This window comes from Protopterus annectens, chromosome 3.part0 (assembly GCF_019279795.1).
Source record: "Protopterus annectens isolate FY-2018-M chromosome 3.part0, PAN1.0, whole genome shotgun sequence".
NCBI classification, from domain to species: domain Eukaryota; kingdom Metazoa; phylum Chordata; order Ceratodontiformes; family Protopteridae; genus Protopterus; species Protopterus annectens.
The window spans coordinates 1,985,438,678-1,985,466,042 of record NC_056731.1 but is presented as its reverse complement, the minus strand read 5'-3'; the positions used below and the strand labels follow the sequence as shown (position 1 = coordinate 1,985,466,042).

The 27,365-nt window shown below is 39.5% G+C and overlaps 1 protein-coding gene across 1 annotated transcript in view; it reads left to right on the top strand.

Annotated features, from left to right (window-relative positions):
- LOC122797236 (vasoactive intestinal polypeptide receptor-like) overlaps positions 1 to 27,365 on the top strand; it is a 513,255-nt gene that overhangs the window by 92,834 nt on the left and 393,056 nt on the right. The window contains exon 2 of the mRNA XM_044066085.1: positions 11,303 to 11,456. Coding sequence (XP_043922020.1) covers positions 11,303 to 11,456 — 154 coding nt within the window. The remainder of the gene's footprint in view (positions 1 to 11,302; positions 11,457 to 27,365) is intronic.

Genomic DNA, 27,365 nt, shown 5'->3' with positions numbered 1-27,365 from the left:
ATAAGGGAGATTGTTGTCACATATAGTACACAACCAGTACTAGCCAGGGCTTCCTGCAACTCCGGTAGTGTTGCTGTAGGTCTCCTGGCAGCCTCCCTGACCAGTTTGGGTCTTGTCTTTTCCACACATTTGGAGGGATGTCCAGTTCTTTGCAATGCCACTGTTGCCCCATATTTCCACTGCTATGTGATGACTGTCTTCACTGTGTTCCATGGTATATGCAATGCTGTGGAAATATGTGTGTACCCTTCTCTGGGCTGATACCTTTCACAAATGAGATCCCTTTGCGGCTTCGTAAGCTGTATGTGAACTATGGCTGTTGCTGTAGCAGGCAACTGAGTAAATTTAGGATGATCCTGTTAGGACAGCTGACTGTTATTTGCTGGTAATCAAAGAGTCTCTGTAATTGATGGCAGGTGTGCACCCAAGAAGATGTAATGATGTAATAATAGCAAAAGCTGCTTCAACACAGTATTAGATTCAGCCTGTGCACACATATGCATCTAGATTCTTGTAAGTTTTGTATGTGTCATAATTGTTCTCCTACCAGATGTGTTTGTTTTACAATTGGATTGTAAGGTTATAGGTCACATGAAAGGTTGGAAGTGTTCAGAAATGTGTTTTTGTGCTCTCATTTTTGTATTTCACAAATACCTGGCATTCTAACAGATGTGTGTGCACCATTTATATACACTGTAAGCACTAATTTATAAAATGTCCCTAGTTTTGGGCCTTTGTCCCCACCGTTTTGTCAGTCTTTGTCCAGATTTCCTGCAATGACAGGTTGTTATGTATGCTACAGATATGTGACATCTCCTGCAAATAGGCCCCTGTGAGGACCACTGTGATGCAATGCAGTTAACCCCACCACAAGTGAACATGCAGATATTGCAAAACAGCTGAGAGTAACAGTTGTGTGCATCGTCACATGCATGACCTTAACATTCCTGGGGTACTGGTGAGCCACAACAGGAAAATTCCATACTCACCGGCTTGAGGCTGTTGCCCCACATGCAGACCAGAGGGACCTATGTAGTTATGGGGAAGAGGTATTGTCAGCAGACTCACATTTGGCATTGGTACAAGATGAATGCTATGTGCCTGCACAGGTACAGTACAACCTATGATAGTACACAATTTGCTGTCCCTTGCCATAGATGTTCACTTGTGTGAATTATTAAACCACACCTGCAAATGCAGTTTGAACTGACATATGCATCTAGATACTCTATTGAAGACAGTATGACTGCTACATGCTTAAATTGATTTGCACTGTGGCCTGACATGGATACTGCTCACCTCCACGACTGATGTTTCATGTGTTGGTTGTTGTGTGGGGGCTGCCCCCAGGTTGGCAAGGAGCTCCTCCATTGCTGTAAGTGGGCCTTCGTAGCAGGAACTCCACCTGTGGTGGAGTGGTCCCTGGCCACGGCAGCAGCCCTTTGCTGGACATGACATATCAGGGCAGTTGCCCGATGGGTGACTTACTTGTATGTGCACCAATGGAGGAGGCAGTCCTCCCCCGCAGATTTTGTTGGCCTCAGCCAAACAGCACCACATGGTGCTGTAGTATTGTCTCTGTAATGGCTGCATTTTCCTCAGCAGTGTATGCCAGCTGATGCTGCTTGACACCTGGAAGACATAAACAGGGAAACACATAACAGGACCTCAGACATTGTGTTATTTACAGAACCAGCACATCAATATTGCCTATCATTAGTCAACCCTTACAGCAACATCATACCCCTGTCATCTATCAGCACAGTATGAATCTGCATTGCATTCCTGGTCCTGATGTGTCATGTACCCCCCAATGAGTGCCAGTACATTGCATAAACCCCCATTCATCATTCTCATTTGTGTAGGGGGATGACAGTGAGCATCTTCTTTGCAGATGGAATGTCAGTGGTGCTCAGGCTTTGCTTGCATACAGTGTGTAATGGAGCTGGAAGCATATGCCTGAGTTCATGTAAGATACAGACAGGAATGTTGTTAGGTCCCATGGAGACTTGCTTTTGTTGACTTTGGTTAGGCAGTATGCACCTACTTAATGATAATGAGGGGAGGTGTGCGGGTGCTGTGCATATCAGCCTATACTGATGGTGAGCCAGGGGTTGATGTTTGCCCTAAACCTGTCTGCAGTAGGTTGCCTACAGCTATGGTGTGTGTGGATGTGGTGTGATTGACCACCATTACAGGGTCGGTTGTGTTGTCGCCTCAGAGATTGCAGGACATATGTGATGACAGCCCTGTGATTGCCCTTGGTGGATGTGTCCAATTTGTTCTCATAGTTAGCCTTACCGTAATCCATGTGGGACCTTATATGCTCATTCAGACAAACATTGACTCACTACCAAGTGGTGCCTGCTCCTACTCTGACCTGTACAGCCGACATAGCAACCGATTATGTGGTTTGTGTATTGCTGCTGTCCAGCAAAGGGGATTACTCTACTTTGGTGGAGACAGGCTTTACAGGTAAGGTATTGCTGAGTCCATACAGCTATGTTGGTGGTCATATGGCTGTTTGTAGTAGGCATGGACACAAGGTCATAACATGGTTGGGCACCTCTAAAATGTAAACCTAGTACCCATGTCTGTGTCAGGGCAATGCAACAACCAGTAGATGTAGAAATCTAAATGTGTTGGATGCACAGAAACTGAGATTATACACATGTACAACTTATTTACCTGACATTTTGCATCCCATATCTGTTGTTATGAGGCAGCCAGGTACATCTACTCATACATAGATGTGCACAGGTTATACCTGATATACATTTCTATTCTATGTCAGTATGGCACACTGTGTTTACACTCTTGCTGCTCAGTCATTCTTGTCAAGCTCTTAGAGCAGGACATCTGGAGGATGCCACACATACATGAGGGGCGATGGGCCAACATTAGTGACACTTTCTTAATATTGCTATAACACTCTTAAGTAATTTGATAGCACATTAGCCTTTGCATTCACAGACATACCCTGGAGGATGTCTGACACTTATGTGGCAAGAAGAGAGGAGAAAGGCTAGGAGTGTGTTATTGAGGGTAGGTACTTTTAATGCTGGCAGTATGACTGGTATGGGGACAGAGCTAGTTGATATGATGGACAGAAGGAAGGTTGATATATTGTGTGTGCAAGGCACCAGATGGAAGGGGCGTAAGGCTAGGTGTATTGGAGTCGGGGTCAAGTAGTTCTATCATGGTGTAGATGGGAGGAGAAATGGTGTAGGGGTTATCCTGAAGGAAAAGTATGACAAGGGTGGTTTTGGAGGTGAAAAAAGTATTGGATAGAGTGATGTTAATGAAGCTGGACATTGATGCTGTAATGATGACTGTTGTTAGTGCATATGCTCTGCTAGTTTAATGTGTGATGGATAAGACAAGAAAAACATTTGATTGAGTTGAATGAAGTGATGACTGTATCCAAGGGTGAGAGACTGGTGATTGGAGCAGCTTTCACTGGGCATGTTGGTGAAGGGAACAGAGGAGATGTGTAAGTGATGGGTAGGTATGGTGTTAAGCAAAGGAATGCAGATGGTGAGATGGTGGTGGAGTTTGCAAAAAGAATGGACATAGCTGTGATGAATACATATTTAACAAGACAGAGGACCATACAGTGACATACAAGAGTGGCGGAAGATGCACGCAGATGGATTATCTCCTATGCAGGAGGGCCTGTTTGAAGGATATTGGAGACTGTAAGTTGGTGACAGGGGAAAGTGTAGCTAGCAGCATGGAATGTTGGTCTGTGGGATGATGTTGTTGATCAATAGGAGGAGGAGTGTGAGGGCAGCACCCAGGATCAAATAGTGGAAACTGAAAAAGGGTGATTGTGAGGTTGAGTTCAGGGAAGATTTGAGACAGGCAGCGGGTGGCAGTGAAGAGTTACTGAACATCTGAGGAACTACAGCACAGGTAGTAAGGGAGATGACTAGAAATGTGCTTGGTGTGACATCTGGACAGAGGAAGTAGGACAATGGTACCTGGTGGTGGAATGAGGAAGTATAGGAAAGTAAACAGAGAAAGAGGTTGGCAAACAAGAAGTGGGATTGTCAGAGAGATGAAGAAAATAAACAGGAGTATAAGGAGATGGGGTGCATGGCAAAGAGAGAGGTGGCAAAGGCTAAGGATGAGGCATATGAAGGGTTGTATGAAAAGTTGCACACTAAGGATGGAGAAGAGGACCTGTACTAATTGGCTAGACAGGGGGACCGAGCTAGAAAGGATGTGCAGCAGATAAGGGTGATAAAGGATAATGAGGGAAATGTCCTCACAAGCGAGGAGAGTGTGTTGAGCAGATGGAAAGAGTCCTTTGAGGGGCTGTTGAATGAAAAACAATGGAAGAGAGAGAGTAGGTTGGATGATGTGGGTATGGTAAATCAGGAAGTGCAACAGATTAGCAAGGAGGAAGTAAGGATAGCTATGAAGAGGATTTAGAATGGAAAGGCTGTTGGTCCAGATGACATGTCTGTGGAACCATGGAGGTGTTTAGGAGAAATGGCAGTGGTCTTTTTAACAAGATTGTTTAATGTAATCTTGGAAAGTGAGAGGATGTGTGAGGGTTGGAGAAAACATGTTTGATAACCAATTATAAGAATAAGGGTGATGTGCAAAGCTGTAGTAACTACAGAGTAACAACAGAGGGATAACACTGATAAGTCATAGCATGAAGTTATGGGAAAGAGTAGTGAAAGCTAGGTTAAGAAGGGAGGTGAGGATTTATGGACAGAGCAGTGGTGCAGCGGTAGCATTGTTGCCTCACAGCAAGAGGTTCTCTGGATTGATTCTCGACTGGGGTGCCATCTTTGTGGAATTTGCATGTCCTTATTGTTCATGTGGGTTTCCTCTGGGTGCTCTGGTGTCCTCCCATGTTACAAAGACATGCACCTGGAGCATTTCTCCTTGGGCTTCTGCTGAAAATTAGCTTTGTTCCAAATCGGACTTTCCCGGTTAACAAATCTTAAATAAATAAGAAAATAAACCTATCTTTAAGAATTAGTGATCAGCAGTATGGTTTCATGCCAGTAAAGAGCACTATAGATGCAATGTTTGCTCTGAGAGTGTTATTGGAGAAATACAGAGAAGGTCAGAAGGAGTTGCATTGTGTCTTTGTAGACTTGGAGAAAGCATATGACAGGGTGCCTAGAGAAGAGTTGTGGTATTGTATGAGGAAGTCGGGAGTGGCAGAGAAGTATGTAAGAATGGTACAGGATATGTATGAGGGTAGTGTGACAGTGGTGCGGACTGCAGTGGGAGCGACAGATCCGTTTAAGATGGAGGTGGGATTACATCAAGGATCAGCTCTGAGTCCTTTCTTATTTGCAGTGGTGATGGGCAGGTTGACAGATGAGATCAGACAGGAGGCCCCATGGACTATGATGTTTGCAGATGACATTGTGATCTGCAGTGAGAGTAGGAATCAGGTTAAAGAGACTCTGCAGAGGTGGAGATATGCTCCAGAGAGCAGAGGAATGAAGGTCAGCAGGGCTAAGACAGAATATATGTGTGTAAATGAGTGGGAGGGTAGAGGAATGGTGAGGATGCAGGGAGTAGAGTTGGTAAAGGTGGATGAGTTTAAGTACTTGGGATCAACAGTTCAGAGTAATGGTGAATGTGGAAGAGAGGTGAAGAAGAGAGTACAGACAGGGTGGAATGGGTGGAGAAGAGTGTCAGGAGTGATTTGTAACAGACGGGTACCAGTAAGAGTGAAAGGGAAGGTCTACAAGAGGGTAGTGAGACCAGCTATGTTATATGGGTTGGAGACAGTGGCATTGACAAAAAGGTAGGAGTCCGAGCTGGATTTGGCAGAGTTAAAGATGTTAAGATTTGCACTTGGTGTGACTAGGATGGATACGATTAGGAATCAGTATATTAGAGGGTCAGCTCATGTTGGACAGTTTGGAGACAAAGCAAGAGAGACGAGATTGCATTTGTTTGGACATGTGCTGAGGAGGGATGATGGGTATATTGGGAAAAAGATGCTAAGGATGGAGCTGCCAGTTAAGAGGAAAAGAGGAAGGCCTAAGATAAGGTTTATGGACGTGATGAGAGAGGACATGCAGGCGGTTGGTGTGACAGAGCAAGATGCAGAGGATAGGAAGAAATGGAAAGAGATGATCCGCTGTGGCGACCCCTAACGGGAAAAGCCGAAAGATGATGAGTATGGTTTATGTCAGGAAATAGCAGTACAGATGTGATGTTTTCTCTAAGAGTGTTGATGGAGATGTACAAAGAAGGCTAGAAGGAGTTACGTTGTGTCTTTGTTGACTTAGACAAAGCATATGACAGGGTGACTAGAGAGGAGTTGTGGTACTGTATGAGGAAGCCAGGAGAGATGGAGGAATCTGTAAGAGTGCTACAGGATATGTACAAGGGTAGTGTGACAGTTGAGTTCTGTGGTGGGAGTGAGATGTGCATTTCTGAGCCCTTTCTTATTTGCAGTGGTGATGGACAGATTGACAGACAAAATCAGACAGGAGTCCCTGTTGACTGTGATGTTTGCAGATGGCATTGTGATCTGTGGTGAGAGTAGCGAGCACATTAAGGAGACCCTGGAGAGGTGGAGATATGCTCTAGAGAGGGGAGGAATGATGGTCAGCAGGACTAACACAGACTATTTGTGTGTGAATGGGAGGGAGGACAGAGGAATGGTGTGGATGTAGGGAGTAGAGTTTGCAAATGTGAGTGAGTTTAAATACTTGGGATCAACAGTTCAGAATAATGATGCGTGCAGAGAAGAGGTGAGGAAGAGAGTACAGGCAAGATGGGGAGAGTGTAGAAGAGTGTCAGGAGTGATTTGTGACAGACAAGTACCATTGAGAGTAAGAGGGAAGGTCTACAAGATGGTAGTGAGACTAGCTATGCTATATGGTTTGTAGACATAGGCATTGACAAAAAGGCAGAAGTCAGAGCTGGACATGACAGGGTTAAAGATGTTAAGATGTGAACTGGGTGTGACGAGGGTAAACAAGATTAGGGACATGTAAGTTAGAGGGTCTGCCCAGGTTGGATGATTTGGAGACCAAGCCAGAGAGTAGCGGGATTATGTTGGTTTGGACATGTACTGAGGAGGGATGCTGAGTATACTGGGAAAAGGATGGCAAGGATGAAGCTGCCAGGTAACAGGAAAAGAGGAACGCATAAGATAAGGTGTATGGATGTGGTGATAGAGGACATGAAGGTGGTTGTTGCGACAGAGCAAGATGCAGAGGACAGGAGGAAATGGAGACAGATTATCTGCTGCGATCCCTAATGGGAGCAGCCAAACAAAAGAGAAGGAGGTGTTGTAATGTCAGTCTTCACAGGTTGCCAATGATGTGCCAGACATAATACAACTCTATGAGTAAATGACTGCAAAAATGAGGCACACATGTGGTCAGTGTGCATAACACTGGACAGTTGAATGGTATGAGCTCAGTATATCACATGCAGTTCAACACACACATCTACAACAGTATCTCACTATGCAAATTCCCTGTATAGGTCTCTCACATTTCTGTCACAGATATGTATATCATAGTTGTATTCACAATTAACATATGGATATCTACATCACAGTAGCTGGCCTAGCAGTGTCACAGTCAGTATTGTTCAACACACACTCCAGTAGTAGTCATATGTGAGCCATCCTTTCCTGGGGTGACTCAGGGGCCTGCACTGTCATCCATGTCACTGCAGGCAGACCCAGTTCCTATGGCCATAGGTTTTGATCAGCAATATAGCAGTACAGCAAGTCTTGTTGATACATATTTGTGTTACTTCATATTTGCTTTTATTACATACCTCCTACTGCATTCTATTACATGCTTACTTGTTTGACAAACATTTTTTTCCAAGTATGGTTGGTTTTATTCCACTATATGCAGCTTGTTTCTTGGTCTGTGTGTGCATGTGTGTGTGTGTGTGTGTGTGTGTGTGTGTGTGTGTGTGTGTGTGTGTGTGTGTGTGTCTCTCTCTCTCTCTTTCTCCCAGATGTAGGGTATACATCTGTTTTGCATAGGCAGCAGCTTGCCTTTTGTAGGCAGTGCGCATGAGCAGCTGAAAAGCTGTGCACCAGTTGGTGTCCCCCACTTGCTAATTGCATGCAGAACAGCTGTGGTGTTATTCCTATAGCCAATGGCATGGCAACACACTACTATAATTGATTACTTCATGTGGGTATTGCCCCTTTTCCTTGCCTGTGAGGAGAGCTTCATGGAGGTGTGTAAACAACAGCATCACAGAGGATAGTTGTAAATACCTCTTACAATGAAAACTGTGGAGACAGCCCAACAAACTGGTGGAGAATGTTCCAGACATAAGGCTAGAATGTAAGTATTGCTGTTATACAATTGAATTAATGCTAGTTTAACAGGATTTGTGTGAATATAGTTTTTCTGCATGATTTTAAGTCTGACAGTTGTTATGTGGTTGACATAACTCTCACCTGCAGGCCTATCCTCAGAATGGCCAGAATCTGGACTCTCATGTTTGGTTTGTTCCTCAGACATTTTTTGTCTTTGGAAAATCAATAGCATACTGTGGGGATTGTAGTCAGTAAATGGTGTCATCCATTTGTGTTTCTGACCTCATATCCCTCAGAAAAGATATGTTATAACAAACCCTGTTACACCAGCAACCATCTCAGTTTATAACAACAATATTTCACATATGCCCTTGTTTTTTGGCCTCTCTCCCCAAGTATGTCAGGCTTTCTCCAGATGTCATGCAGTAAGATAGTGATAGGTATGGTATATCATTATTTGGCACCTTCATTCCTGATACCATCCCAGTGATGTATCAGACTGCCAGACATGTTATGTGTAAGAGGCCTTCTATATGAGGACAAAGCCTGGACATTCAGTGGGACTATGAACAGTTGAAAGGTCTGTGTTTTTCTGGCAATTGTTGACAGACTGTCAGGATTGTGTGGCAGTGTAGTGTGTCAATGTTATTGGCCTGTGCAGGGAGGGGGTAGTAGTATGTGTTATGGCTCCTTTTCTATCATCCTGTGCATGTTGCTCCAGTTTCTGGTGGTCTATTGGGTGTATATGTTTGTAGGGGCAGACTGAGACATGTCCCATGCCACGGTCAGGACTCATACTACACTGTGAATTGGGCCAGTATATGTGGGGGTAGTGTGTGAGTGGCAAACATGATGAGATATTTTTTTTCACACAGTCCTTATACTGTACTGTTCCTTTGGCTTACCGGTATGTCACTGTGACTGTGGTGAAATTGGTTGTTGGTATGTACTTTCACACTGGTGTCTGTTTTTCAGTGCTGCTACAACCCTGTAGTGGCTGATATATTTGCCAATACATGTGTAATTCCCCATAGTGGATTTGGGGCTAGTGTTGTATCAGTCTTACTGCAGTTTGGACAGTGCTTGGTGACATGCTTAGCAGCTGAGTGTAGTTTCTCTCATGTGATGTTATGTCCAGATATTTGTAGGAGGCAATGTTGCCTGGCCCCAATAAGTGTTGTTTATTTCTGACAAATTAGTGGAATGATGTGAGGATTTCAGTCACTAACTAGTGATAAGTAATGGAGTGTTAGACTTGTGCCATTTCTGTTAATATATGTTAGGACAGACATGAGGGTGTTACTGCAACTGTGTCAGCTTATCTACTCCAGTATTTCAGATATGTCCCTATTTTTAAGGCTTTCTCCCCCCACTTTGTCAGACTTGGTCCAGATTCGGTGCACTAAGGAGTTCTGAGCCTACCTCTTGACTGGCCGGATTGTTGCAGTATGTTGAGGTTTATTGCTCATATTTCTGGTCTGTTGCACAGATTCATTATTTTTATATCCCTGGTAAATCACTGTGATGATCTGAGGATTTCTAATAGTAAATGATGACATACATTTCAGTTTCAGAACTCACATCCTTCAGAACATGTATACTGAAACAAAGACTGTCAATCTGGCAACATTCTACATTTATAAGAGCAATATTTAAGGTATGTCCCTAGTTTTGCCCATTGCCCCCCATTTGGACAGGCTTTGGCCAGATTTCTTGCACTAAGAGGTTGAGAGGTATTATATATATATGTATGTCATGGGCGGCGCAGTGGTGCAGCTGTTAATGCTGTCTCCTCACAGCAAAAGGTTCTCTGGTTCAATTCTCAGTTGGGGTGCCTTCTGAGTGGAGTTTCCATGTTCTCCCTGCATTCGCGTGGGTTTCCTCCTGGTACTCCGGTTTCCTCCCACATTCTAAAGACATGCTTCTGGAGCATTTCTCCCCGGGCCTCCACTGAAAACAGGATCTGTGGAACCTAGTCAGACTTTCCCGGTCAACAAATGTTAAATAAAATAAAAAAATATATATATATATATATATATATATATATATATATATATATATATATATATATATATATATAAATGTGTGTGTGTGTGTGTGTGTGTGTGTGTATGTACAGCACTTTCTGAGTGCAGGGGGCATGTTCAATGTCCATGCCCTTCTTGCACATGCCCTCTGCACTCATTCACTGCTCGGGCCATATAGGTAGAACACCAGCATGCCTTCATGAATATGCAAGGCACGCTGCTGTGCTGTATGGACATGAACCACTCTGTGCAATAATAGTGCTATTCTTGCATGGAGTTTATTGAATCCAGGGGATGTGTACCACACCCACTCATCTGTTATTGCTGTATTAAATCATACTGTCTGGGTAGGAGGAGCTTAGGAAGAAACATTGAAATGAGTGGTCATAAAAGTGACTTCAGCTGCTGAACAATGGGTCACTGAATATATTATATATTTAATACCATCTGATTTGATTCCTTACAGAAATCTGTATGTCATTTGGCCAATGAATGCTGATGAAAAGTATGTATTGAAAAACCACAGACTGAAAAGAATGAATACATTGGTTCTAGGGTTATAGTACCTTCATTATGCTATTAACTAAAGTACTATCATTGCAGAAAATCCAGAGATAAAGTCTTATTAATGACAATGCAAAATAATTTTGACTTAAAATTTTTATTTGAAAGACAACTCAGCAATAAACAGTTGTCTTGAAAGTAAAATTCAGCACTCTTTGTAAAAATGTATTAAAAATGCTTACTTCTCAAAATAAGTTATGTGATCTAAAATACATTCAGAGAAAACCAAATAGTATGTGTTTGTTATAAACTGAGTTTTTGAATGATAAATTTAAGAATTGTGCACGTTTAAAAAAGGTTGCAATATTTATATTTTTTCTATTAAACTATATTGTGTATAGATTGTGAACCATAAAATTTGCAACTTAGTTAAACATACTGTTAATATCACATTAACATTTTATTTGTTTCAATGACATGATTTTAGGTTCCTTGCAAGATTGCTGTGGTATTCTTTCATTTTGGCGTCTTATCCAATTTCTTCTGGTTGTTCATAGAGGGGATGTATCTCCAGACATTACTTGCACTAACATTTGTTTCCGGAAAAAAATACTTTTGGTGGTTCATCGTAATTGGATGGGGTATGTATTTTTTAATATTTTAAAAGACTTAATTTATTATTTTAATACCTTTAAGTTGAATGCATTAATACTGTTAACTGCTTTTAAAATATGGGCCAGTCTTTTTCAAACAGTTTTAATGTTCTTTGATTTTTATTGGGTGTGACAAAATATATAGCAAAATGCAATCTAGCTAACCTCAGCTGTATTACTTATGCATATTTTAGTACTCTGTTGTGTGAGATACACTTCATTATATAAATTATGATAGCTTTTTTCAGGATATGTGTTCCATCATGGTTAATTTTGTCATTAAAATTACAATAGTAAATCTAAGTTAAGCAGCTCACTTCATGCGACATTAAGAAATCTGTGTCATTTATAAATTCATTTGTTTTATTAATGTTGTAGGATATAGTAATAAATTTTAGTTGTCATTACCAGTTAAAACTATATATGATGAACATATGTTATTGCGTCTTTCGGCTTTTAGGGGTTTCCACAGCGGAACTTCGGTCCGCTAATGATTGTTAGTTGATTTTTACATGCCGAGTTACTAGCCCTGACACACAGCCTTCAACAAAGGTACGCCCATTCATGCATATCTCCACACAGAAGATGCTCTAGCTGAGAGTTAAACCGGACAGTGTCTTACTGTGAGGTGACAACTCTACTGCAGCACCATCACCGCGGGTATGATGAACATATATAATATTTAATTTCATGGACATGACGGCCAGAAATGTAGCTGAATAAATCATTACCCCTAACAGTCTTGAGACTGGTATACACTCATGTTAGAAAAAACATCCTAGTCTCCACATTTGAACTAGTTTTTCAGCCTAGTCATTTCTTACCTGGAGTTTCTTTTCTAGTGAACTCTCTGGGTTTCACTCTATTGCAATACTGTTTTTTTTTTTCGGTATTACAGAAGAGCTGTGAGTTATAAAGTCATTTATTCATTCATTTAAACAGCCAGAGAGCACTGATTGTTTAAATGAATGAATGTCAATAACACTGCTATCATTGCCAAACTGTGATGCTAAATGAATTGCCAGTACTTAAACTCCCACCATATAGTACCCTAGGACAGCTTGTGCCCAGGGCAACCACCATACCCTAGCTATGGTTCTGATTACTGGTTATCAATGATTTAGTGGGCTTGTATTACAGCTCAAATTAAATATAAATATCAGTATTTAAATACTGATTTTGTCATCAAGTGGAAACAGACATATGTTCAATAAAACAGAGGAAAACATGATTCATTTTGAATAAAAAAAAGTGTGATATTTTGCCAGGCATACTGAACAAATAATAGTTTTAACACACATTTAGACAGTGAAAGCTCTCCTACTACTTGAAGTGTATCTTGCTGTCATATAATCCTTTTGCACAGCAAGTCACCGTAGCCCACTACCTACTAATTCTGTGACATCTCAAATAGGCTAGCAATCTGACAGCTAAACATCAGACAGCCCAATGAGATGAGGTCTAGAAAGATGCCAGGTATATGAACAATGAAAGCAGAAGATGACTTATCTTAGCTTGTCTAGATCAACATTGTGAACCGTTTTGTATCCTTTTTTGCCTACCACAGATCACCAATGCATATGCAGCTTGATGGGTTTACATTACTCATGCTGCACTGATCTTCCACAGTATGTTACAGCTTGCTAACTCTTATCTCCATTGCAGTACAACTCCAGGACATTATACTGAGAAAGAAAGTTACTAGGTTATTTTTAATTCTGTCTCGGACTGTGTAGATCCTGATTTCTTTTTTTTTTAATATGCATTGCTGATATTATGTACAAATCCATGACTGTACCACTAGCCAGAATAGTAATGCAGAAGAGTCATTATATATTGATATGCATCACTTACTAAAACAACACAAAACCAAACTAGTGGGCTTTTATTGCACAAATAAGAACAGATTAAGCGCTTTCATTTGATTGTAGCATAGGACTTCATCAGAGATTCTGATGAAGTCCTATACTACAATCAGATGAAAGCTCTTAATCTGTTCTTCTTTGTGAAATAAAAGTTTTGCCTTTATGGTGTTCTTGTCCTGGAAGCCCACTGGTTTGGTTTTGTGTCGTTTTGGTTCTGGGTTTGTTTGGATTATGCTGTATACATAATATACTTCAAATTTCTTCTTTTAGTTTTCAATATAGTTTGTCTATTTTGTAATTAATGTTTCTAAACTATTCCAGCATTCAAAATTCACGCTATTACTCATGGGTAATCATCTTAATGTAAATTTTTATTTTTCACACAAAACAGTAGCTAACTCTAAAAATTTTTTTAAAATTTAAACTTTTTTGTGATTTTCTAGTGATAGTTTGTAAACTCGAGAAAATAATATTATTTACTTTTTATTTCTCAGTGAACATGTAAATTTATGAACAATGCAACTCTTTCTAATTAGCAATTATCAAACCTTGGAAACCATTGAAGAAATTGTCAATATCTTCTCAAAAGAAGATAATTTTTCACAGTCTACAACTACATGCATCCTGTCTGTTTTAAGTGTCTTGTTACATCTCCAGCATATTGCAATATCCGATTGTTAAACTTAGCTGTCTTATATAGAGTAATACAAGTTCTAAGCAGACATTCCCACATATAAATTTTCCAGTATAAACTTGGTGAAGTCTGAATAACTGATTTCAGCATTAAACAATATTCTAATAACTTACCAAGTCATTTATATAATTTGTTATAAGAATTTTCCAATATTTTTTATCAAACTTGCTATTAATACACAAAATTATCTTACATAATTTAGAAAAACTCCTTTTGGAAGCAACATTACCTTTTATAAGAGAAATTATATACTCATATATTTTTGTTATAGACATACACTCTTTCCAGTTTAAAACCACCCAAAAGCTGTTTCGTTTATCCTTAATATAGTACATATTAACAGCCTATGTGACATATCATATTTAAGTTGATGAAAAAATTCTGTTGTTATTATTGTTCCTTTATTAAACAAATTATGTCACATTAGCATACCATTATCTTTAACTATTTCATGTGTCTACTGTTATGGGTTTCTAAAAATATCATTGTATGAACTGTAAGAAAATTTTAGTTAGAGGAGTTTTATAAATATAATTTTTAAAAGTTTTCAAACCTAATTTAAATTTTGATGAATTCAAACTTGCAATAGAATTACTTTCAATAAAGCTTTTAATCATCATAAAAATGCATCAGCAGTTCAAAAGCTTATTCAAATGAGTATCTCCAAAGAAACTGTTAACACCTTATTCATAAATATTTTTTCGTCAACTAGAATAATAAGAATCTAACCACAGAATGAAAATGTTAAAAGCAGTAGCTAAAGAGTATAATTCAAAAACTAGAAACCTAGTTATTCCATCTTCATGTGATTTTTAAATGAAATTGATTTAGTGGGCTGTCAAGGAATTAAAGTGATATGTTCTCCATCTTTTTTAATTAAGAACTTCTCAGATATTACAGCTATTGACTGAAATAAGTAAAGGATTTGTTGTAATATAATAATTTTAATGAATATTAATCTGGTTTTGAAAATAAAGCCATTTTCCTTCCATTGTTTAACCAAACATTTGATATCTTCAATAAGCTTTATAAAATTATAATCAGATTTATAAGTATTTTTGATGTGAGAATGTTGCATTTAAAAGTAGCTGAAAATCTAATAAATAAGTGATACAAATATGACAAAAGCTTCCTTATAAAGTTGGTAAAATGTTTAGATCAAACCACAGGTTTCAGTCAAGAACATGCCCATTGCATTATCATATAACTGGTGAAACACTGGAGATATTTAGCAAAACTGTTTAATTCATTACATATTTATTTTACCAGTGTGCAGAACACAGACCCACCAAGTAAAAGCAATGCTGAGCTGTTGTTAAAAGTGTTAAACAAACCAGTAATACTGTGCAATGTATATTTCAAAGAGAGTATCAATTCTTGTTTCTAAGTGGGTGACATTTTCCAGATATCTGAATGTTTGGAATGAACAGGAAACCTTTAACAATGGTGTGTGTGTGTGTGTGTGTGTGTGTGTGTGTGTGTGTGTGTGTGTGTGTGTGTGTGTGTGTGTGTGTGTGTGTGTATGTGTGTGTGTGTGTGTGTGTGTGTGTGTGACTCTCTCTCTCTCTCTCTCTCTCTCTCTATATATATATATGTATATATATAGCTATACATGGGTTCCCTTCACATGGCTAACATTTCAGAATGTCGACATTCATATGGACAAGACCATATGATCAACATTTGAAATGTCGACCATGCGGAACCGGCATTTCCCTATAGTGTGGAATGAAAAGATTTCCATCTTTCACATTGTAGTGTGATCTCAGAGTTGGTATATTTAAGTTCTGGAGGGTTGGAGCCCCCTCAGGCGGGTGCAGGGGGACATAGCCTCCCTGCTAGCAGCATGAAGGTAAGAATTTTTGTGTTTTTTGTTTTCTATTCTATGGTCGACATTTTGAATGTTGATCATATGGTCTCGGTCATATGAATGTCAACATTCTGAAATGTTGACCATGTGAAGTAGATCCATATATATATATATATATATATATATAGATAGATATATATGGATCTACTACTATTCACCAAAAGCACATTTCACCGAAAACCCAATTCACCAAAACACATTTCACAGAAAGTTGTAGATGGCCTTTTCCCCAGTGTAATTCATCCCTGGAGTTAGGATATATAGTAAGGGGGTGTGTGGGGGGCACCGCCCCCCACATGGGGGGTGTGGGGGTGTAGCCCCCCACATATTTTAAATATTTTGAATTATATACATGGATACATGTAATTGCAATATATTACTGTTCTCTGACAGTAATACATACATAAAATATATGGGGAGCTATCCCTTACTATATATACTAACTCCAGGGTTGCACTACAGTGGGGTAAAGGCCATCTACAACTTTCGGTGAAATGTGTTTCGGTGAATTGTGTTTTCAGTGAAATGAGCTTTCTGTGAAAAGTGTACTCTAATTTGATTTTCGGTCAAATGTGCTTTTGGTGAATAGTAGTAGATCCACATATATATATATATATATATATATATATATATATATATATATATATATATTTTTTTTTTTTTTTTACTTACTACTTGTTTTCTTCATTAATATGTGTATTTATGCAATAATCAATTTTGATTTCAACTGGCTTGTAGCTCAGGTTTACCTTTATGTTTTTGCTTATTTATATAACAATCAGTTTTGGTTAATTATTTGTTTTTTAAAATGTATTTATATTCTGAGCAAGATTTGCTACGCATTGCATAATTACAGTAATGCTGTATTGAAAACACAAATGTCATAAAATGAGAGTACGGCCATCTCCAATGTACAGAAAGAGCTTGTTCAGAGACCCAAGTATCACAAGCTTTCCCTGTGGAATTAGTGGCATCACAGAACTTTTCAACAACCCATATGCGTTCTAACCACAAGCTTCAGACTAGAACATATCTGACTCATTGCTATATAGCAAAACATTAAAGATGTCTTGTCAAAACCAGTTACTTGCTCTGTTTTTTCTAAGTGTGCAGATTAGTGACACACCTTTTCAAGATATCACATAAAGACTGTGAAGAAAAATGATTTAAACATGCTTCTTTAGCAATGGGCAATTTATATTTTGAAGAGTGTGCCAATGCTAAACTGTCTCCTTGGCGACTGAGACTTTCTAGTTTTTTAGATGGTTTGAATGAATTGAATATTTCTTGCAGGAATAATAATAACAATAGCTATTATTATTATTGTTGTTATTACTATTATTATTATTTACTTATTTAATTATTAATTAATTTATTGCATAAAATTGTTTCAATTTAAGGGACTTTTATATGACACCTCACTAGACAGGTAGAGCAAGAAACAAGAAGTAAAAATACCTGAGAATGTAATTTGCAGCTGGTGGGATCTGGTGCTGCTGAAGCTATCACTGCAAAGTTCAGTGATTTTAACATATGGTGCCCCCCCCCCCCATCATAAACTCACACAGCCACACACATACTCATACAGACAGTGGCACCAGGAAGGGTAACACAATGCACTGCAGTTTATAACAAAATTAAAAATGTCAGGTATTCTACCCAATGCCAAGGGACCAAGTACATCTGGTCCCCACAGACTAGAGAACTTTAAGACTAAGGGTCAAAAAACTGGTGAAAAACAAAGACTTCTACTAAACACTCTTCTTCGAGCATGGAAAGGAGGGATCATAGATGCCCTTCTTAGAACTGTCAAGGCTACATACCTTTCTCAAGGTACCAACATTCAAAACATTTGACATTACAGGTGCTCTTACCATAAGCCCTGATGATTACCCTGAGCCTCAATACACCTGTCTTCAAACATTCATATACAGTGACCACAGGTGCATTCTCAAATTTTAGTATGTGCTCTGAATATCAGTTTATCTCCTTGAACTTTGAACTGGCTACTCTACACAGAGCTTTACAAAGTGTCTTGGCCCAGTAATTGTTTACTGTGGAACCAGGGGCAGTATCCCAGAAGGAGGCTGAAAGAGCTCTGTAATTCACCATGGTCTGATTCAAAACCTGTGATTTTTATTCAGTATCACCAAATTAAAAATGCCCCTTATAAAAAAGGGGGTATCCTTGGTGTCTTTCAGGATTTCAGTGACCAGAGGGATTACCATCCCCAGACAAAGTAAAACTATGAGTAAAAAGGTCACAAAGGAAAACCAGTTTGGTTAAAAACACAAAAAGAAAAATCTAGCAAAGCTAGAGTTTCCTCTGTGTGATACCTTAAACTTCTTGAATCAGAGGCAACGTGGGATATATGTAAATTACCCTCTAAGGATATCAGGTGTTTCAGCGTAGTGGCATTTCTAAACGTCCATGACTTTTTTCTTTTACTTTTAAGGCTTTTTAGCTTTATTGGCCTGAAATTGTCCATACAAAGACTTAAAAGTAAAAGAAAAAAGTCATGGACATTTAGAAATGCCATTTAGCTGAAATAAAGGGTACTTTACATATATCCCATTTTGCCTCTGATTCAAGAGGTTTAAGGTATCACACAGTGGAAATTCCCAAAGTGGAATATTTGGCTAACTACTTCCAACAATTGATTCTATAAACCACTGGTTACAAACCGTGAAATCCTGTGGATACTGGGATTAATGACAATTCATAGAGCCCCATTGGCCAGAATGCACATGAGAAATATTCAGTGGTACCTAAACAGTACCTGAAGCCATCATTCACAGTCCTTAGAAGAGATGATATCTGTGCTATTCTGTAACTTCACCATAGTCTAAATACAGGTCCATCATGGTCAGACTGAACAAAAAGGTTCCCTTCAGACAATATTCAAACAGTAACCACTGATGCCTCAGACATAGCTTGGTAGGTGCTTGAGAGACTAAAATGAGCATGTGATATGGAGTGCAACTGAAAGAAGGAAACATATAAATACAAAGGAGGTGAATACCATGTTATAAGCACTCAGGTCATTCTAGTCAATCTATAAAACAGTATTTAACAGATGACAACAAACAATATTACTGTGCTTTGGTAGAAGAAGAAACAAGTGAAGACCAATATATATCGCTTGTGCAAGCCGACCATGACTGCCTGGGAAATAGCTCTTCAGTCATAGATAAGATAATGTACACCAGATTCATATCAATTCACTAAAGGCAATTTCAAATTCATATTAATCACTAAAGGCGTTTTTGGTGTACAACTTTTATGTAAAGTAATAGAGTTCATAGGTTCATAGGTAGGCACTAGGCTATCGGTCCAAGGGCCTAAGTAAGCCTAACCAACAAGGTTTCCTGGCTTACGCCACCCAAGAAAGTTAATTTCCTGTGCCCCTGATGAGCAGAACCACAGAAGTGTTACGTAGGGTGTATTTCCTGTTTCTCATCCACTCATCAAGATTTTTCTTGAAGAGTGCTAATGAGGAACTTTGCTTGACATAGATATGTAGCTTGTTCCAGAGTATGGGAAGGCTCTGAAACAGGAATCTATCTCTCCAGCATACCCTGTTTATTGTGGTGACAAGGTTTAAGTCCCTAGAGCATGTAGCTTGGAGGGATTGGGATTTCTTTAGGTGTAGCATGTCCAACAGGTCTGGGTTTGACATAGCTTTATATGTTAGGCAGAGATCTCTTCAGAGTAGGTGATATGCTACAGAGTAAAGCTGGAGTTTTTTGAGATGGTCGGTGTAGGGCATCTGCTTGAGGCCAGTAATCCTCTTTGTGAGGTACTTCTGTGGCCTTTCCAGCTGCTGCAGATATCTTGTGAGGTACATTCCAAAAGGGGAGTTGTACTCTATAATGGGTCTAGTGATTGCTGAGTAGCAGGGAACAATTAACTCTTTTTTCCTGGATGAGAACCCTTTTGTGAGGAGGTGTGCCACATAGACGGATTTCCTGACTACTGTGGTGATATGATTATCAAAGGAGAAACTACTGTCCACCAGGGTCACAAGGTCTCTTATCACACATTCGGCATTAAGTAGACTGCCATCTATGTGGTAGTTCATAGGTACAGAGCTTTTACCAAAGGGGATGACAATGCACTTTTTGGCATTGAGCTTAAGGCCATGCCTCTGACACCAGGCATCTGTCTCAGTGAGGCCCTTCTATAGGATGTCCACATCATTTGGGGACTCGACTATGGCTCCTAGTTTGCAGTCATCTGTGAACTTCATTAGCCAGAGGCCTTCTGTGTTAGCCTGTACTTCAGAGAAGTAGATACCAAACAGGAGAGGTCCCAGGATTGAACCCTGTGGTACTCATGGTTTGAAGTCAGATTTGGAGTCTGCAACTTTTACAGTGTGGGTTCTGTCAGTGATAAAACACCTGTCCCATGTTTTGAACCCGAGACCATTGCACCTGCAGACCAGTGCATTAACCTGCCATGCCACACAATGTTGAGCACTACTTCCAATGAAAATAAAAGGAAGCGTGTTTGCATTTCCATGGGGTGAGCCCCCTTACACACCATGGAGGACACCTCTATATATTCCCCAAATTTATGTAGACCAAATCCATTGTTGCAATCATTGAAGAAAAGACCAAAGTCCATTTGCCCTAAATATGGTTTCATTGTTTATACTTCATACAAATGGCCCTCATAGGAAGAGCCTCTGTAAAGCTGTCAGACTCCCACCTACATCTCAAGTCAGTTGAACCCAGAGGCAAATCAATGAGCAGATCAGCTGAAAATGTCCACAATGGAAGTTACACTGAGATGTTTTTCTCCAAGTTATTCATACTTGGGGTGTTACACAAGTAAATAACAAAAGTAAACATGCTGAACAGTAATGGACTTTAATGTAAAAGTTTAGTGCTTACATACAAGATGAAGGAATGTAATGAAATACACACATTCTAAAAGATTCATGATATTTCTTTTTTTTTTGTTAAACAAGAAACATATTTACTAAATGATCACTTATGACATAGGCAACCATACATTTATATAAATGAAAACAAACCATATTGACATAATTTTAGTTGCAGGCATTATATATCACAAACCGTATTGACATAATTTTAGTTGCAAACATTATAAATCATTTATAATTTACCCAGTCATTGTCAATCAACCACTGCATAGGTCATTCAAATCCTGCCTTCTTTTAAACCTAATTCCTCCCCTGTATGTATTGTTCCCACATTTCCCATATTTTTCTGTGTAATTTGCTCCTGTCCTTTTTTAAATAAACCAATTTCAGTTTTTGTATCTCTGTTACTATGGTCACTACTTCTAGTACAGTTGGTTTAGACTTTGATTTCCATTTTCTCATAATTGTTTTTTGGCAACCACCATAATTAGACTCAGCAAGGCCTTACTATGTCTAGATAATTCCGATTCTGTATCATAGCTCAGAAAAAATAATTTCCGTAGATATACCAATTTCATCACCCAGTATCTCTAACAGACTAGTCTGCAGATTCATGGTATTTTTCTGGCAGTTTATATAGAGTCCAGAATGACAACAATTTATGGTTTGTCAATACTGATGTTATAATTTTTTTTACAGTTATACCACATATCACATAGCTTAGGTAGTTCATTGAGGTGCTCAGTGGCATTAATGAAAATTCTAACATGCATATCATTAATTTGATAGACTTTATAGAAGTTGTCTCACAATATAATTATTTCTTTTCTGAAGGGGAGTGTTTCAACCAGCTCACAGCCACAGCCATGGGTGCAACATGCATTTCTGTTTTTGCCAATTTGCTGCTACTGGCTAGGGAAGCAAAATATGTCTCAACAGGAATTGCATTCAAAAACAGAGGAAAATTCGGGGACTTTTGCAGAGCAAAAATATTTTGCATCACTTCCCTTTTATAACTGCATAATACACAACCATAAGAAGTCCCTGATATAGTAGGTATGAAAGTAATAAAGCTCTTTATTGTTTTTTTATTTGTGTATGTATGTTCTTTAATCAATTCATTTTGTGGTAGAATCTGAAGCTCCTAATTTTCCTCTCATTTTGAATGCAGTTCCTGCTGTTAATTTTTTTGAGTGTATTTTTCAGCTGTTTTTCTGTTGGTTTACAAAAACAAGTCTTCTTTTTAGACTTCTTAAAATATATACATTAGTATGGTAGAATCTTGGATGATGTTTTTTAGAGAAGGGTGAGGTGAGTGTGCTGGATGATTATATAAAATACATTTGTCAAACAACTTCTTTTCAAAAATTTAATTTTTCGCAGATTTTGAAATTAGCAATTACTTAAATATAACCATGTTAAAAATCGAAAATAAAATAGCTTTGAGTCATCTACTTATAGGAAATATACATTTTCATAACTTACTTGGACTTTATCAATTTTCATCCATATTAACAAAAAAAGAATATTGTTAGGGACAACTGTCATGATTATCGAGATTAATTACTGATGATGACATTTAAAAAGTAGACTGAATTTTTATTGAATATGTTTAAGGAAAGGACATATCCCATAGACCTCCTCAATGAGGTAGATAGTGAGATTAGAAAAAAGAGACATAAAGTTTTAAGCCCATTTTACAGAATGGATTTTTTTAAAGAGAAAGGTGACAATTCTAAAGGAACATTTGACAGGGTAAAAGCTATGGTGATACAATTTTCTAGGCATTCAAATCATATTAGGTTATTTTTAAAAATTGGAGCTCAGCATTCACTTCTTACTTAAAAAGAAATTAGGTGAGAAACATAATAGTTTTCAGCAGGGCAACAGACTTAAATGATGCTTTTGAGAGAAGGATTACTAAATGTGGACATTGCAAATATTGTATGTATATAAGCATACCTCTCAGCCTCTCAGTGCAATAAATCTGGACAAAGTCAGAAAGAATGGGGTTACAAAGGCCCAGAAATAATGGCTACAACAGAGTTATAATTTGTCATGACTGTTATGATTGCCAGACATGTATAGTACTATATTTAGCTTCCTGTCCTACATGCAAAAGTGTTTATGCAGGAAAATAGAAAGATGGCTAAAATGCATTTACAAATCCTTTTATGATATAAAACAAAGAAATCTAAATAACTCATATTATAAACAACTGGAGTGTGTTAGTGCCTGTGGTTCCATTTGTGTCTTTTTCTTCATTACATATTATAAAAATACTCTGGCTTATAAACACTTTAAAAGATTTTACTTTTTTGTTCTTGAGAAAATGGACTTGGATCCTGGGGAGGGGACAGAATAAATTAGAATATTGTGAGTTGGTCTGGCAGTTAAGATTGAATATAATGAATGAGCCAGAATTTAGTGACCATCACATGGATTCACGAAGCCTCTGTGTAAGAGTTATAACTCTTACACGGAGGCTGCAGTTAAACGGAGTGATGTCAGCATGCTCTGCATATTCATGAGAGCATGCTGAATCACACCTTAGGCTAACACGGTCCATGGAAGACAGTAGGGGGTGTGTCCATAGGCCGAGCCCTGCAAGCGGACACGCCCCCAGAAGAGTAAAAGTGCCCAAAGTAAACACCCACGACAGCGGCCATGGAAATGTGAATAAACACAACACATGCCCCCACAGACTATGAACATAAAATATATAAATGAACATGTTATATATATTTTTTGAAATCGTAAAGATGTTTGCCCATGAGTGTGCTCGTTTGCGCGGGCATGCCCGTAGCTTAGCCACAGTTAGCAGTCAAAGGAAAAGCATATAAGAACTAAATATGCAAAGTAAGCCAAAAAGCAATAGCGTAGCGATAGAGACGTCGGCTGAAGAGCAGGCATCCATGCTTCGAGCCCCCACAACATCAAATTTTATTTTTAGTTAAATAAGCACGAAACAAGTCCCTGACAAATATGTACACATATAAAATCATATTTTACGTAAAATGTAATGAAATAGTCCATTTATTTTGAAGAAATGTGAGATAACAAAACAATAAAAAATGCGAAATGTTCCAATAGCTGAGCTACAGTTTAACAAGGTGAGTGCATCTGCTGGTACGTGAGCATTGGTTTAACAGGTGCAAAATGAGTGCCCGTATGTGAACATTGGTTTAACAGGTGCAAAATGAGTGCCCGTAGGTGAGCAGTGGTTTAACACGCTGAAACTGTGTGCCCCTAGCTTTGCTGAGCATAATATGTGTGCTGACAGCCAAATGAAGCGTAAACCAGCGTACCCCGTTTGTGCGTAGCTGCGCACCGTGCTAACAAGCTAACCGACGGGCAACGTTGAGCAAGCTGTAACAAAACTGTCTTTACACAGGCACACCCCCTAGCCTGTCTAGACAGTCATAAAATATAAAAAGCAGTGGCCAGGTTTGAACCCAGGATACCATGCACCATTGTCAAGGTACTGAACCACTAAGCCACAGCAGCTGCACTTAGCAATGCAGTAATAGCAAATATATAGGAATGAATAGAAAGTGGAGCATGACAAAGCAGGTTTTGTGAAGTTGATACAATTCCAAAATGGCCAATCACAGATAAGTGCGGGAAAAATGGCATATATAAGCCCCATAGGCGGGAATACACAGCATAAACGATTGTAGAACTGACTTGCAGCCAGAATGTCAAGAGTAGGTGAGGGTAGTTGCTTTCGAGCACAGAGGTGTGGCATTGAGGAGTCCAGATTCATGGTCTGGCTCCTAGTCCACAATCATGAGGCCCAACTCATGCAGGGCCAGGTCCTGTGGGGAGCATATAGGGCTGAGGAGTGGGACCGGTTGGCTCATGATCTCACCAGTGCCACAGGGATTCCAAGGACTGGTGAGCAGGTCCGTCACCACCATGCGGACCTGAGGAGATGCAAGCAGGACCAATTGAACCTTTGGATCCAGGAGGCCCGGCAAATGCCCAATGCCCCACTACTGAGTAAGTTGCATTTAATTATGTATGTAAGAAATTAAACTAGCTGATATTATGGAGATGTGTATTCCAATATTACTTCATTTATATTACAGCTGCAGGTGTCCGTTCTGTGAACCGCAGAGCCTATGGCAATAGGCTGGTGCGGTTGCGCCACCAGGCAGGTCAGTAATCCATTCCCAGTAACTGTAAAGAAATATAAAAGTATGACAGTTAGAAAAAGAGTGCAGTATAGTCACTAAGTAATAAAATGTGCAAGTAACAGTGTAAAAGTGTTTGCAAGTATTGCTTGATTACAAAAGTGTGTTGCAGTCTGTAATCCAAACAGAAAAATGATAATTGTTCTGAAACCACACAAAAGACCAATGAAAACAGCTCTACTTTCCAAAATAAGAATTTAATAAAAACCTTTAAGTTGTCTCTCCTCTCCTAGCGCCTTGGCTACAAGCCTTTACAGAGTAAAAAAAAAAAATGAAAATGTCTGAAATATAGTCTGAAATAAAGATGCCCCACCTGTAATATAATAGTACACAACCTGCAGCAGGCTGAAAAGTACAGCTGCAGAAGATGAGCAAATCGCATGTGTGAAATACATCCCTGATGAAATACTAAAACATGACAGAAGTGAGACTGCTGGAAAGGATTGTAATAACTACAGGTAAAACATGTCAATAAAGCCTAGAAGTAAGTACCATCCTGAATAGTAAAATGAAAACAAGTGAGAGAGTGTGAGAAAGAGTTATGAATCCACCAATAAAGTAGTAATAACCCCTGAATAAAGTATACTGCAGTCAGTACAGAATGAAATTAATGTGACAAGTAGAACCAAACTGCAAAATGTGTTCAAAGTGTTGCTGCAGCTGAAATGTGTATCCCAAAATCTGGATATGTTGCTCTCAGTCTGCAATATGCAGATAGTATGATTGTCTGAAATATCAAACATCCACAGTTGTCTATAGCTATATAAAGCAAATGTAGCAGGATGATGTAGCTGAACAAAGCCAGATATGAACGTGTATGAATAACAATAAAATGTATATTGATGTAGCAGTAACAGTCCTATCACCAAATTGAAGTAGTTATCATATAGGAAACTGTAATTAGAACAGTAGTGTGTATATATCTGTAGCTACTAGAAATGTACAGAATATGTATTGGTATTCGAAGGTGTTAATAATATTTTCTTCACCCCACCCTATAACCACATATAATCCATTCCACGTGAAATTGGTATGTGCAATCACAATTAACACCCCTGGACATTTGTCCTGTTGGGTCATAAATATTTGCATGTACGTTGATGCATCTGCCCTGTTCATACATCCAAACCTGATGGCCTGTTGCCATCAATCAACCCTGCATGTTGTTGGACTGTGTATTGCTGTCCAAATTATGCATGTGTTATGCTTGCTGTTCAATGGTGTGAATATCTGGGTGTTTGGTTAATGGGAATACTAATGCATGCTGTTACAACTAATTGCGAATGGTATTGTATGTTACTAACCCAAACTGTCATAACATAATGCAAAACATAGGACAACAGGGAAGGCGGGTTCCAGCGGACCCACCTCTCCCACCTCAGCTGGCGAGTGCACCTGGCACTAGTGCCCAGTCTGGACCCTCCTCCGGTGGCCATGTGCCACCTGCGGGTGGAAGCGCTGCAAAGGATGGGGCCCGTCCTCACTCTGCAAGTGTGGCTGGAGGAGAACCACCACTCACCCTCCGAAGCATCCGGACTGTGGTGCGTAGGGAGATCTGGGACTCTGTTCTCGAGCCCCTACGCCAGCTTGAGGCACAGGTGGCACAACTTACGGGCATGCCTGTTGCCCAGCCTACATAGCCCCCAGCACAGCCCCGTCCTGGGCAGTGAAGGAACAGTGGCAACTGCCCATGGGTGGGGATATCAGTTCCACTGTTGCCATCTGTGGGCTCATGGGCTCTGGATATCCAAACCTCCGTCCCCGTCAATTGTGTAACCCCCCCACACTTGTCATACACTGCCCCTGTATGCATCTTGTTTGTCTTGTCTGTTGACCTACCCAGCCTACCTCCCCAGCTATACCGACTTCCTTCACCTGACATACCACTCTCACCTGAAAAAAAAAAAAAAAGGGCACTCTGTACCCACAAAAAAATTACACCCCATACATAGCTGCCCATTCCGCACACATGTCTGCTGGACATGGAAACTATCAATTACAATCGGCTGTACAACAAATATTATTGTTGTCCTGACACCTCTCTCAGGGGTGGAAGGTTTCAAATGGCACACCAAATTAGATACATATGCACAGCTGTTGCTAATGAAGAAATGGGCAGCTGTGGGCCTTACCTACATCCCTCCTGCAAATCCCAAGCTTGTTTCCCTACTGTCTTACCCTCTTTGTGACCCCTTTTTCATCACTTTCCTGTCTCCCCATTTTCATTTCTTTCAAAGAAAATAGCGCGTGTGTGCGTAAGAGTAAGCACGTTTAAGCGGTTGTAAGCGGGTGTGCGCGGAGCTGAACGCCAGTGCGCATGCGTGAGCTCTGCGCAAACCAGCGCTAACCCAGTTACAACTGCTTAAAAGTGCCTTAGTCACTCT